The sequence below is a fragment of the Diabrotica virgifera genome, chromosome 2 (assembly GCF_917563875.1).
Source record: "Diabrotica virgifera virgifera chromosome 2, PGI_DIABVI_V3a".
Taxonomy (NCBI): domain Eukaryota; kingdom Metazoa; phylum Arthropoda; class Insecta; order Coleoptera; family Chrysomelidae; genus Diabrotica; species Diabrotica virgifera.
In genome coordinates, this window is record NC_065444.1 from 142,084,957 (window position 1) to 142,098,087 (window position 13,131).

The 13,131-nt window shown below is 30.2% G+C and overlaps 1 protein-coding gene across 1 annotated transcript in view; it reads left to right on the forward strand.

The window, feature by feature from the left end:
- LOC126880251 (nuclear receptor-binding protein homolog) overlaps positions 1 to 13,131 on the forward strand; it is an 842,193-nt gene that overhangs the window by 332,286 nt on the left and 496,776 nt on the right. The window contains exon 5 of the mRNA XM_050644017.1: positions 10,307 to 10,594. Coding sequence (XP_050499974.1) covers positions 10,307 to 10,594 — 288 coding nt within the window. The remainder of the gene's footprint in view (positions 1 to 10,306; positions 10,595 to 13,131) is intronic.

Sequence of the window (13,131 nt, forward strand, 5' to 3'; positions counted from 1 at the left end):
ACAAACATATTTTATATACCATACACGTAATATTTTGAAAATTTAAAAAATGCACATCGTGTTTTTTTAAGATGTTATGAGAGAATGCTATATATATATATATATATATATATATATATATATATATATATATATATATATATATATATATATATAAAGAAAAAAGAAGTACTTTGTTGACTTGTTTGGATAAAACAATTTTGAGTTTCGGTGGGTTGGAGTCAATAAAAGGGCTACTAGAAGACTATTTTTTAATTACTCAAGCTTTCGAATGTGTTTACATTCATTTTCAAGAGCTAAAAAGTAACTGATAAAGTGGAACAAAGATCATGTAAAAATACACTTTACCAGATAAATCTAGATTGGTAATTAAACTTGCTTACATAAATAAATACAAATAAGAGAAAAAATGTTAATAATCATCAAATGAATTCTTCCCAGACTGAATATTATAAAATAACTGCCAAGAGATTTAAATTTTTTTGAATTTTGAATTTGAAATATAGATATTAAAATGAATTTTCAAAATTTTTAAGTCAATGTCAGTGAAAAAGTATGTCAAACATCGACAAGTAGCTAAAATTGGGATATATTTAACTATATTACTGACATGATAATTTATTAAAAAAAAGAAGATGTAAATAAGTAGAAGAAAAGAAAAAAAAATTAAAAATTATTTTCGTAGTTTACAGAAGCACAAACGAATGTAACAGGATACGAAAAAAAAATTTTTACATGTTATGGTGCTATGAATAAATTATAAAGAAATTATGTAGTTATAAATTTTACTTAAATTCTGAATTTCTGATCTTTTATTTAAACTATGATCACTTCTGCTTATAGATACCATTTCTAAAAAAGTCCTTTTGAATTTATTATCTTCATTGCACAAAATTTGAATGTTGTCAAAGTCCATTACATGGTCTTTTTTAATCACATGTTCTGCCAAAGCACATGACGGTTTTTTTATTCTGCAATCGCTTTTGTGAGAAATAACGCGATTGGACAAATTCCTCCCAGTCTCGCCAATATATACAGCCTCACATTGAGTACAATTAATTCTGTATACTACATTAATTTTCTCTAATTTATCTATGGGATATTTTGTCTTAGAATACAGAGATGAAATAGTTTTGATGTTTTTCGTTGTTATTTTTTATATTGTCAATTATATTAAGATTATATTAAGATTACCTGCAAGAAGATCTTCTAGTATTAAAAACTATTTTGATTGAGAACTCTTATCCTCCACACATGCTACACAGGATGCTTTTTTCCAACATGGTTCATGTTAATAATCTGACACCATCTGTTGTGAGATCTCAAAACTCTGCTTCTGTTAATCAAGTCATCTATTATCATTCACTCCCCTACATACCATCATTAACACCTAAGTTAACTAAAATTTTAAAGGCCATTGACAATATAAAAATAACAACGAAAAACATCAAAACTATTTCATCTCTGTATTCTAAGACAAAATATCCCATAGATAAATTAGAGAAAATTAATGTAGTATACAGAATTAATTGTACTCAATGTGAGGCTGTATATATTGGCGAGACTGGGAGGAATTTGTCCAATCGCGTTATTTCTCACAAAAGCGATTGCAGAATAAAAAAACCGTCATGTGCTTTGGCAGAACATGTGATTAAAAAAGACCATGTAATGGACTTTGACAACATTCAAATTTTGTGCAATGAAGATAATAAATTCAAAAGGACTTTTTTAGAAATGGTATCTATAAGCAGAAGTGATCATAGTTTAAATAAAAGATCAGAAATTCAGAATTTAAGTAAAATTTATAACTACATAATTTCTTTATAATTTATTCATAGCACCATAACATGTAAAATTTTTTTTTTCGTATCCTGTTACATTCGTTTGTGCTTCTGTAAACTACGAAAATAATTTTTAATTTTTTTTTTCTTTTCTTCTACTTATTTACATCTTCTTTTTTTTAATAAATTATCATGTCAGTAATATAGTTAAATATATCCCAATTTTAGCTACTTGTCGATGTTTGACATACTTTTTCACTGACATTGACTTAAAAATTTTGAAAATTCATTTTAATATCTATATTTCAAATTCAAAATTCAAAAAAATTTAAATCTTTTGGCAGTTATTTTATAATATTCAGTCTGGGAAGAATTCATTTGATGATTATTAACATTTTTTCTCTTATTTGTATTTATTTATGTAAGCAAGTTTAATTACCAATCTAGATTTATCTGGTAAGTTGTATTTTTACATGATCTTTGTTCCACTTTATCAGTTACTTTTTAGCTCTTGAAAATGAATGTAAACACATTCGAAAGCTTGAGTAATTAAAAAATAGTCTTCTAGTAGCCCTTTTATTGACTCCAACCCACCGAAACTCAAAATTATATATATATATATATATATATATATATATATATATATATATATATATATATATATGTAATGATATTTATAGGAATAGGGACAGCTGTGTTGCTCTAGAATAAAGTATTTTATTAAAACATGTTTTAATACAACATTTACAATATTTACCTAGAATAAAGAAACGACATTTAATGTCAATATTCCCAATCTATGATTATTTCTACAAATAAGTGAAAATAAAAGTTTCATAAATGCTTGACATTTCATAAATGACGACGTCTGTCAATCCAATCTCTTCTCAGCTAGTGACGGTTCGGCAGGCCAGGAGTGTGTTCCGAATTTCTAACGTTGGCTGACTGCGTTCCAATTTGAAATTCCAATTTGAGATGACATCTTGGAGCACAGCAATATTAAAATGATGAAAGTATAATATGTAGTTTCATTACATCATCCTTCCCAAAGGTGAAAATATTCAAATATTTTCGTTACCATCTTCATCTTGACCTTCTTCCTGTATAGGGAATGGAACCAGCTTCGAGATATGGAATAGATTAGAGTCTGACTTCTTCCGATTCATATTTACTTTATAAATGGAATTTGATAGTTTTTCTGTTATTTCATATGGTCCAATTTTTAATTCGTCCAATTTTTTTCGGTTTAACCTGTTTCCATTTTCGACAAACACCAAATCACCTATGTTGAAGTCCACATGTTTACGGTTCTTGTCATAAATTTGTTTATTATATTTGTGAGATCTTTTCGTTCTTTCTAAAGCAAGATTTTTGTTTCTTATCCAATCTTTTTCTGAATCTACTTCTTTCAGTTCAGATGGCAGTGTTGTTACTTTTTTGCCATACATTAAATATGATGGTGAGAAACCAGTTACAGTATGTTCGGTATCATTGTATTTGCCCACACATTCTTGTGCTATTGTTGTCCAAGCTTTTTTTTCTTTTGTCTCGTTAATTCTACACCTAATTTTATTAACCAGGGTTTGATTTAGTCTCTCATTGAGACCATTAGAAAAAGGAGAGTTAGCAGCAGTGAATATTAGTTTCGTAAACTTTTTCTCTAAAAACTTTTTAAAATCATTTGAATTTATTCCTGGATATTGGTCTGATAGAATCATTTCGATTTGATCATTTTCTGGAATACTATTTACAAGTTTAATGAAATCATTTGCAGTTTGAGTTTTCGATGTCAATATATATGCATATCGTGTGAAGTGGTCTACTAGAATATGTAAATATTTTTTTGTAGAACGGGAACCTCCAAAACCTCCTACTGTGTCTATACTGACAATGCTGAAAGGCTTTGTGGCTGGTCCCAAATGTGACATTAATCCGAATTTTTCTAATCCCCTTGATTTATTTCTAATGCATACTGAGCATTTTTGGCAGGTTTCTCTAATGTTTTTTGTTAAGTTTTTTGCTGTATAATATGTTCCAATCATATTATGCATTTGTTTCACTCCTATGTGACACAAGTTTCTATGAACGTTTTTTTAAAAATTCTCTACTAAAGTCTTCAGTCAAAAGGATTTTTTCTCTTCCTTTTATATTTTTGTAATAAACATTATGTTTATTTATTAATTTATACTTATTTTCCTGTATGTCTCTATTTTTTTCTTGATCTTCCAGTATATCTTGGATAGTTATTGAATTTACAATTTTTAACTGTTCCTCAGTATTTTTATCTGGGCCTAGGACAGGATTTCTGCTAAGGCAATCAGCTTCTAAGTTATGTTTCCCAGGACAATATTTAACATCAAAATCATATTGTGATAAATAATATGTTAGATCTCCTAGTTCCTCATCAGTCCTAGATTTTATATTCATATTTTCTAATGGTTTATGATCAGAAAAAACAGTAAATTTCTTACCAATTAAGTAATGTTGCCAATACCTAACACATTCTTTAATGGCCAAACACTCCAAGTATATGGCCTTTTTTCTTTTTTGAACTTCATTTAATTTTTTTGAAAAATAAGCCACTGGTTTTTCTTCTTTGTTTTCCTGTGGTTGTTTTAATACCCCTGCTACTCCCAATAAGCTGGCATCAGTATAAATATGTATTGGTAGATTTGGATCAAATATAGTTAATACAGGTTGAGTTAACAATATGTTTTTTAATTTGTCAAACGAATTTTGGCATTCTGTAGTCCAAATAAATGGTTGTCCTTTTCTCAACAGGTTGTGTAATGGGTTCAATGTTATTGCAATGTTTGGCACATATTTGTGGTAAAAATTTATCTTTCCTAGAAATTGTCTTACATGTTTTTGTGTTCTAGGTATTGGAAATTCCTTTATTGAAATTAAGTTGTCCTTCAGTGGTCGTACACTATTATTTTGTATTATATGACCCAAGTATTTTACAGATTCCGCAGCAAATGTGCATTTTGTAAGCTTTAATCTGAATCCTTCACTTTTGATAGCTGTAAATAGTTGTGTTAGATGTCTGATATGTTCTGAGAATGATTTTGAAAAAACTAGTATGTCATCTATGTAGCTCACTGCAAAGTCAGCAAGTTTGTGTTTTCTTATTATATTACACATTATTCGCTGAAATATAGCTGGGGATGTTTTCAGCCCAAATGGTAAACAAGTCCACTGAAAATGTCCCTCTTGTGTAACAAATCCTGTTTTGTATCTATCTGTAATACGCATAGGAATTGACCAAAATGCAGAATTGATATCAAGGGTTGAGAAAAATTTACAGTTTCTCGTCTTTTGCATTAAATCTTCAATATGAGGAAATGGTTGTGATTGTGGCACAACAATTTTATTCAGGTCTCTAAAATCAATGCATAATCGTGATTTTGTATTTTCCTCTCTCTTGTAAGCTAATGTAACTGGTGCTGCGAAGGGGCTGTATGATTCTTCGATTAGCTTTTTGTCTAATAGCATTGCAATTTGCTTTTCAATTTCCTTTCTATCCTCAATTGAGTTTCTATATGGCCTTCTGCTGCAATATTTTTCTTCTAATAAATCAATGTGTGCTTCATAATCCTTTACTGTTCCTACATCATACTTATCTTTGGCAAATATGGATTTGTTTTCATTTATTAATTCATCTATTCTTAATTGTTGATAGCGATCTAAATGGTTTACATAAATTTCAAAAATTTGATTTTCAAAGTGTTCATTAAAATTTATTAAATGTTTATTTCCCATTTCATTTGACATATCAGATACCTTTGAATTATCATTTGTTTCCTTAGAAGCAAATATTATTTCTTCATTAATTTCCTTAGAAATTTTAGCATTTGTTTGAAAAGTTTTTTCTATTTCCTTAGAAATAGTATCTATATGTATAGGTGGTTTTTGACTTATTTTCAGGTTTTCATCTTGACATAAATAAAAATTTTTTATACAGTCTAAACCAATTAGAAAATCATAATCAAAATTATCCTTGTCAATCACAAAGACTTCAGTTTCTTTTTCTACGTCAAAAATTTTTATACTTAATTTGACCATTCCATTTGTTTTTTTAAGGCCATTAATAGTTTTTAAATTAGTACCTCTAGGATTAATTAGTCTTTCATTATTTATTTTCAACAATTTTGAATTTATTAATGAGACATTTGAACCTGAATCATATATTCCAAAAATCTCAAAATTGCTATTCAGTACTAATTTTACTTTTATTAATGGCAACACTAGCAGTTTTTTTGATTTTCATTTTGTAGTTCACATTCTATTTCTGAGTTGTTGATAAGTTGAATTTGACTGTCTTTGTCATTGTGATTATCTTTTGCCTTATACCAACATGCTGATTCTAAGTGGTAACGTGTTCCTTTTTTAAGCTTTTCACAAATACTGCATATGTGTTTTTGTTCTTTGTATAATCTTTGGCTGGTTTTGTATTGTTTTTCTTCAACTTTTTCTTTAAAATCTAAGAATACTTTCTGTCTTTTACCTTGCTTGTTTACCAAGTATTCATTCTTGTTCAACTCACTAAATAGATGAGTAGTTGAAATCAATGAATATTTATCAAGTTTATTCATTATGTCGTCTGGCAAACCTAATACAATAAGGTTTATTAATGTGTCATTGTCGATTGTTTTATTTACTTCCAATAATAATCTTTCTTTTTTTGTTGCATATTCTATAAGAGAACCACTTTGATATTTGAATGTGAATGCGTATTTGATTTGAGACCAACCTTTCTTTTCATATGCATCACAAAAGTTTGTTTTCCAAATTTTCCAATCTGATTGTACTGTGTATTTAATTATCATGCTACTGTACCAATCTAAACATTGTTTTTCAAGTAAGTATTTTAATGACTCTATTTTCTGTTCATCATCTATGATTTCAAATCGTTCGCACTCTCTCTCAAAGTCTTCCATCCACTGACAAGCATTCGGTATTTTTATAGAAAATTTTTCAATCAAAAAACTTTCAGTTACTCTGCTTAAATTTTTTATTGATGGTATTTCTTTTTCATAAGTAGCAACTACAGATTGTGTTTTCTCATCTAAATACTGTTCCCCAAATTGTAAATTCTCACCATCATCTAAATATATCTTTCTCATTTCAATATCTAATGGTACCCATAAATTTCTTTTTTGACCTCTTTTTTTCAAAGAATTTTTTACTTTCATAAATACATTAGATTTCGCTAGGTATGTATGTTTATTTACCTGCTTGAATTCTTCTGGGAGCTCAAAAACACGTCCATCTGGAGTTTCAATTGCTGTTATACATATTTCATTCGTTTTTCCATCTGCGGATCCCTGTATTGTAAACTGGAACTTTAATTTCTCCATTTTTTTGACTAGTAATGTCGTTTTGTAATGATATTTATAGGAATAGGGACAGCTGTGTTGCTCTAGAATAAAGTATTTTATTAAAACATGTTTTAATACAACATTTACAATATTTACCTAGAATAAAGAAACGACATTTAATGTCAATATTCCCAATCTATGATTATTTCTACAAATAAGTGAAAATAAAAGTTTCATAAATGCTTGACATTTCATAAATGACGACGTCTGTCAATCCAATCTCTTCTCAGCTAGTGACGGTTCGGCAGGCCAGGAGTGTGTTCCGAATTTCTAACGTTGGCTGACTGCGTTCCAATTTGAAATTCCAATTTGAGATGACATCTTGGAGCACAGCAATATTAAAATGATGAAAGTATAATATGTAGTTTCATTACATATATATATATATATATATATATATTATTGTGTTTTAAATTTTATCAATCAAAGGCAAAATGAAAATTAAATTAATTTTTTTTTAATAACGCGGGCACATAAAACGCGAGCTGTAAATATTTATTAGAATTTAGTTTGGATGTAAGTGGATTTCTCTTTTTAATGAGCTTTCCGATGAACCATTAAAGACTTCTGTGAATAATTAAAGTGAAAAGGACGATGTATTTAGATTTAAAATGAAAATAGATTGCTTATTACGAGAACTATAGAATCCACAGGTAGATGTAATTATCACTTTCTGGGAAAGTGGTTTAAAAAGAAAGTTTGGAATTTTGATATCTTTGTTCAGCCCGAGTGAATGTTGTAGAGTTTCCCCGAAAGTAATTAAGGATGATCGGAATAATTTTGAAAACGACTGTTTGTTTGTCGAATGGAAAAGTCGATGTTTCTGATTCTTGGCAAGTTGGAAGGGGAAAGGTAGTTTGAATGATTGAGAGAGTTTGAAAAAGAGGTCATTATGTTTTTGGCATCGCTGAAGAGCAGGTCGACGTTTTGGTAGATAAGTAGTTAGCAAATACCAGTGGTTGTTTGATAGTGGAGAATAGTGTTGAAAAGTGGAACGAGAGACAGATCAAATTGAGACGAAATACCTCTTTGATTCTGTGTTATTGTGAGAAGGAGAGCAGAGAATTTTTGGAGTTTTGTTTGAATCGAGTACGTGTCAAAAGAGGCCCGGCTTGTTGGAGAATTTGTGCTGGTATGCTGATAGTTTTGAAGCTGGAGAACGGAGAGGGCTTTGATGAGTAGCCTTTAACATAGTCAACGAGGGAGAGCTGTTTTTGGGTCACGAGAAGACATCAGAGTGATTGAAGCAAAAGGTCAGTCAACTTATGTGAAAGATATTTTTATGTTCGGAAACTAAAATTTTGAGTAAAAAGCATATGAATTAAAATTCCAATATTTCTAAAAGTAAATAGGAAATATAGCTAATCTTGCGAATACATAAAATTTGTTTTGTTTAGTTTGTTTTACCAAAGTCATCGGGAACAAACCGATAAATTGTTTTTTTTTAACTATAATAAATTTAAGTGGTAAAAATTTCATTCGGACATCTGTGTCCACAGGTTTTTAGATTTGATAGATTTTAGAGTATTGATTTTGATAAATAAATTCTGTACAAAGTTCTGACAATTCTGTAATTTTATTTTAATATTTTGCTTTATTTCTTTTCCCTATTTTATCCCGATTAGGATCAACTAAGAGATACTGAACCCACGAGAGAAGATAAGTATAACGTGAGATAATTTGGATTTTTTTTTAATAGTATAAAAAAGCACCCTGAGATTTTTTATTGTTTTTTTATGTATGATTTGCGACAATTAAATAATTAATCAAATAAATAATAATTAATATAAAATTAATAAGAAGCAGATCATAACAATATATATATATATATATATATATATATATATATATATATATATATATATATATATATATATATATATATATATATATATATATATATATCAAGCAGTGATTCTTGAGGATGCAGTCTATTTTGGCCCACAAGACAAAGAAAACTCTTTGACTTACTGTCAAGCTTTCGAATTTATTTTAATTCTTTTTCAAGACATCTGTTGACAAAAATATACAATTATAAAAATTATGTAGGTACTTACAATTTTCTTAATTACTTACTAGTCATGAGATTACATTGAAAAAATTTTGAAACTTTACTAAAAGGACAATTATGCACATAGGTATGAAAAATTATTTTTAAAAACTTCAGTTATGTTGTCATGTTTGAAATATGTCATGAAATATGTAAAGTGTATACACTTTATATAGGAGGAAAGTAAAACTAGTAACAACATATTTTTTATTTTTTTATTAGATTTTATTAGATTGATCTATGAAAAAAAAATTAATAACATCAAACCCAATTAGTCCAGTCATTTTTTAAAGCATGTTGGATTTTAATGTTGGATTATATGATAGAAAATCAGATTATTTTTACTTTCCTCCTATATAAAGTGTATACACTTTACATATTTCATGACATATTTCAAACATGACAACATAACTGAAGTTTTTAAAAATAATTTTTCATACCTATGTGCATAATTGTCCTTTTAGTAAAGTTTCAAAATTTTTTCAATGTAATCTCATGACTAGTAAGTAATTAAGAAAATTGTAAGTACCTACATAATTTTTATAATTGTATATTTTTGTCAACAGATGTCTTGAAAAAGAATTAAAATAAATTCGAAAGCTTGACAGTAAGTCAAAGAGTTTTCTTTGTCTTGTGGGCCAAAATAGACTGCATCCTCAAGAATCACTGCTTGATATTTGAATATACAGTCAAGAATACCATAATCTTATATATATATATATATATATATATATATATATATATATATATATATATATATATATATATTATATATATATGTTACACTTGAAGTTTCCGCGGGAGCTGTATGTGCTTTCTGTTGTTTTCCGGGTTTGACTCCGCGTTGAATAATTTTGGTTTTGAGAAAAACCATTATTTTGACGACGTTTCGGCAAGATCTCACTTGCCATTGTCAAGTCAGGCGGTTCCGCTTCTCGCTGCTGCTTGAGGTAAACTGTTTCAGTTTACAACTTGCAAAGTATGAAATTAAAACAACACATTGTTAAAAGTCACTGCTAACGAACCATATAAAATCAACAAAGACTTGTCTCCGTTTCAGACACGTTATATAAGATATTTTTCCGAATTTTCAGCAAAAATGGGTCCACCAATTGATATTTATTCGTTTGGGATGTGCGCATTAGAGATGGCTGCCTTAGAAATTATTGGTAACGGAGATTCTGGAAATAAAGTGACAGAAGAAAACATAAAGAAGACGATAGATTCCTTGGAAGACGAGCATCAGAAGAGTTTCATCTTGAATTGTTTAGCACCGAAACCCGAAGACAGACCTACATCAAAAGAACTGTTATTTCACCCTCTTCTCTTCGAAGTTCACAGTTTGAAGCTTTTAGCTGCACACTCCTTGGTTAGGAAGAGTGGTAAGTACATAGCTCTAGATATAAGTTGAATAATTTATTCGAAACGAAAGAACCTCTAATATAGTATAAATGACCCGTTTAAATGATCTACAATATTCGCACAAAGAACTGTACTCTTAATGTTAGCACAGCAAACATAATTCTCTGGTTACTTTTGTTGAGTCAATATTACGTTTCGTGTCTAGAACTTCTTCATTTTCCCCTCAATATCCAGTTAAATTACAAAATGCAAACATACTATGCAAATAAAAAGTGCAAATTATATGAGGTTTGTCTCTTAAGCTTTGCATATAGCCGCTTAGAGGGCGTCACCAATAAAACCTTCTGACACAAATGTAACCCTAATTTTTTTGACATAAATGCAGGGTTTTATTTGCGATTTGCGATACAATAAGTAATGTAGATAAAGTGAATTTTTGCCATTGTAAGTAGGTCGAAAAATGGATCTTAGCCGAGAACATTTTCGACCAATAATTTTTTACAATTTTCGGAGAGGATTATCCCAATAGCAATGTTTAGCTGAAATGGTTTCTGTGTTTGGTAATGAAGCATCACAACAGTCAACTATTTCCCGCTGGTATTGCGAACTTCAACTTGATCGCTCCAGTCTCAGCGACGAATCCATGCCAGGTCCACCCACAACAGCAGTCACACAGAAAACATTGATGCAGTTCGTCAGCTAATTAAGATGACCGCCGTGTAACATACCGGGAGATAGAGGCATTTTTAAGCATTTCAAAGACCTCGATCCAAAAGATCCTACATGAAGAACTGAATGTTACGAAGTTGGTTTCCTGTTGAATCCCTCATTTGCTCACAGAAGAGCAAAAAAGCGGTTCGCGTCAGTTGATGTCGAAAAACATTGGACGGTTCAACAAAGTAAGCTCAAGAAACGTTTATAGTGTTGTTAGTGGCGATAAATCTTGGATTTATTCCTAAGAACCGGAAAATACACGCAAATACGCTATGTGGGTGTTTCACGATGAGGAAAAACCAACAAAAGTGATCCGTTCTCGAAGTGTGTCAGTTAAAATTGTCGCAACTTTTGTGTCAAAATCTGGTCTTGTGGAAACCATTGGTTTAGAACAGAGCGGTTCTCAATATGTGGTACATGTACTACTGGTGGTACATATTATTTGCGGTGGTACAAAAAACGCAAAAACAGCCGAAATCACCACTATTATAGTTAATTAGATTACCTAGCTAGATGGGTATTTCAGTTAGGTGGTACCAAAAATAATAAAAAGTTGGTACATGTCTCAAAAAGATTGAGAATCACTGGAAGAACGGTTACTTCTGATTGGTATATAACCGTTTGTTTATCAGAAGTTATCGCGAAACTCCGATAACGCAACACACAACAGCGAATCATCCTACGTGACAATGCAAGTGATCACACTGCCCAAAAGACTATAGTTTTTGGAGCTCCAAAACATCGAACTGTTAAACTATCCACCGTATAGCTCCGACATAAGTCACATCGACTTCATCACGTTCTCAAAGATCAAGAATTCAATGCGTCGACAGCGATTCTAGTTGCCAGAAGAAGCAATCGATGCCTTTAAAACAGCGATTTTGCAGGTATCAATAATTGAAGACTGGAATAACTGTATTAATACCAATTGGTTTGAACGTATGCAAAAGTGTATCGATCTTGGTGGGACATATTTTGAAAAGCAATAAAGTACTTTAAGTCTAATATTCTTTGTCTTTATGGCTATATGCAAAACTAAAAAGACAACCCTCGTGCACTTAAGTATGTCCAGGTGTTACTCAAAAAGGTGCACTTTACAAATTTACAAAATACAAACGTGTTTGTATCTGCGGTTACAAACTCCTTCTTATTACTACTACGAGCTTTCAGTACTGTGCATTACCCTTTTCAAGGCTAATATCAAATAAAAATATAAACTTACATGCAAAGTTAGTTCTAAATTAAACATTAAAATCTTTCATTAAAACTACATAATATTGACAACACAATAATTCTGAAGTTTTTCCAACACCAAAATTTGTTGAAAAACGTTTTTTACATTCAAAAACTAACTACTCAACATCGAGAATCCTTAGTACTCTAGGCAAATTAGGAAAAACACAGGGAAAAGTTATTTACCAACTATTTTATTGCTGGAATCGAATCTTAAAATTGCATATATTAGTAATATAGGTATGCAAAGTCAGCAGGAAGTGTACTATTTTTTTTTTTATAAACAAATTAGCGCTCCGAAATCTTCTTCTTTTAATAGGACTATGTCCTGTTTCTTCTGTTAGTCTCTGCTGCGATCCGGAGCTCCAGCTCTCGTACCATCGTTTTTTTGGGTCTTTCTATGGGTCGCTTGGCGTTAGGCTTCTGTGTTTTAGCCTATTTCGCCATACGTTTAGGATCCATCCGATCTACATGGTCTCTCCACATGCGTCGTTGTGCTCTTATTCATCTCCCTACGTCTTGAACGCTCTAGCTCTCCCGAAATCTTCTTTTACTTTAATTTTACGAAAACTTTAAACCAAAAACACCCAAATAACAATTCACCGTGAGT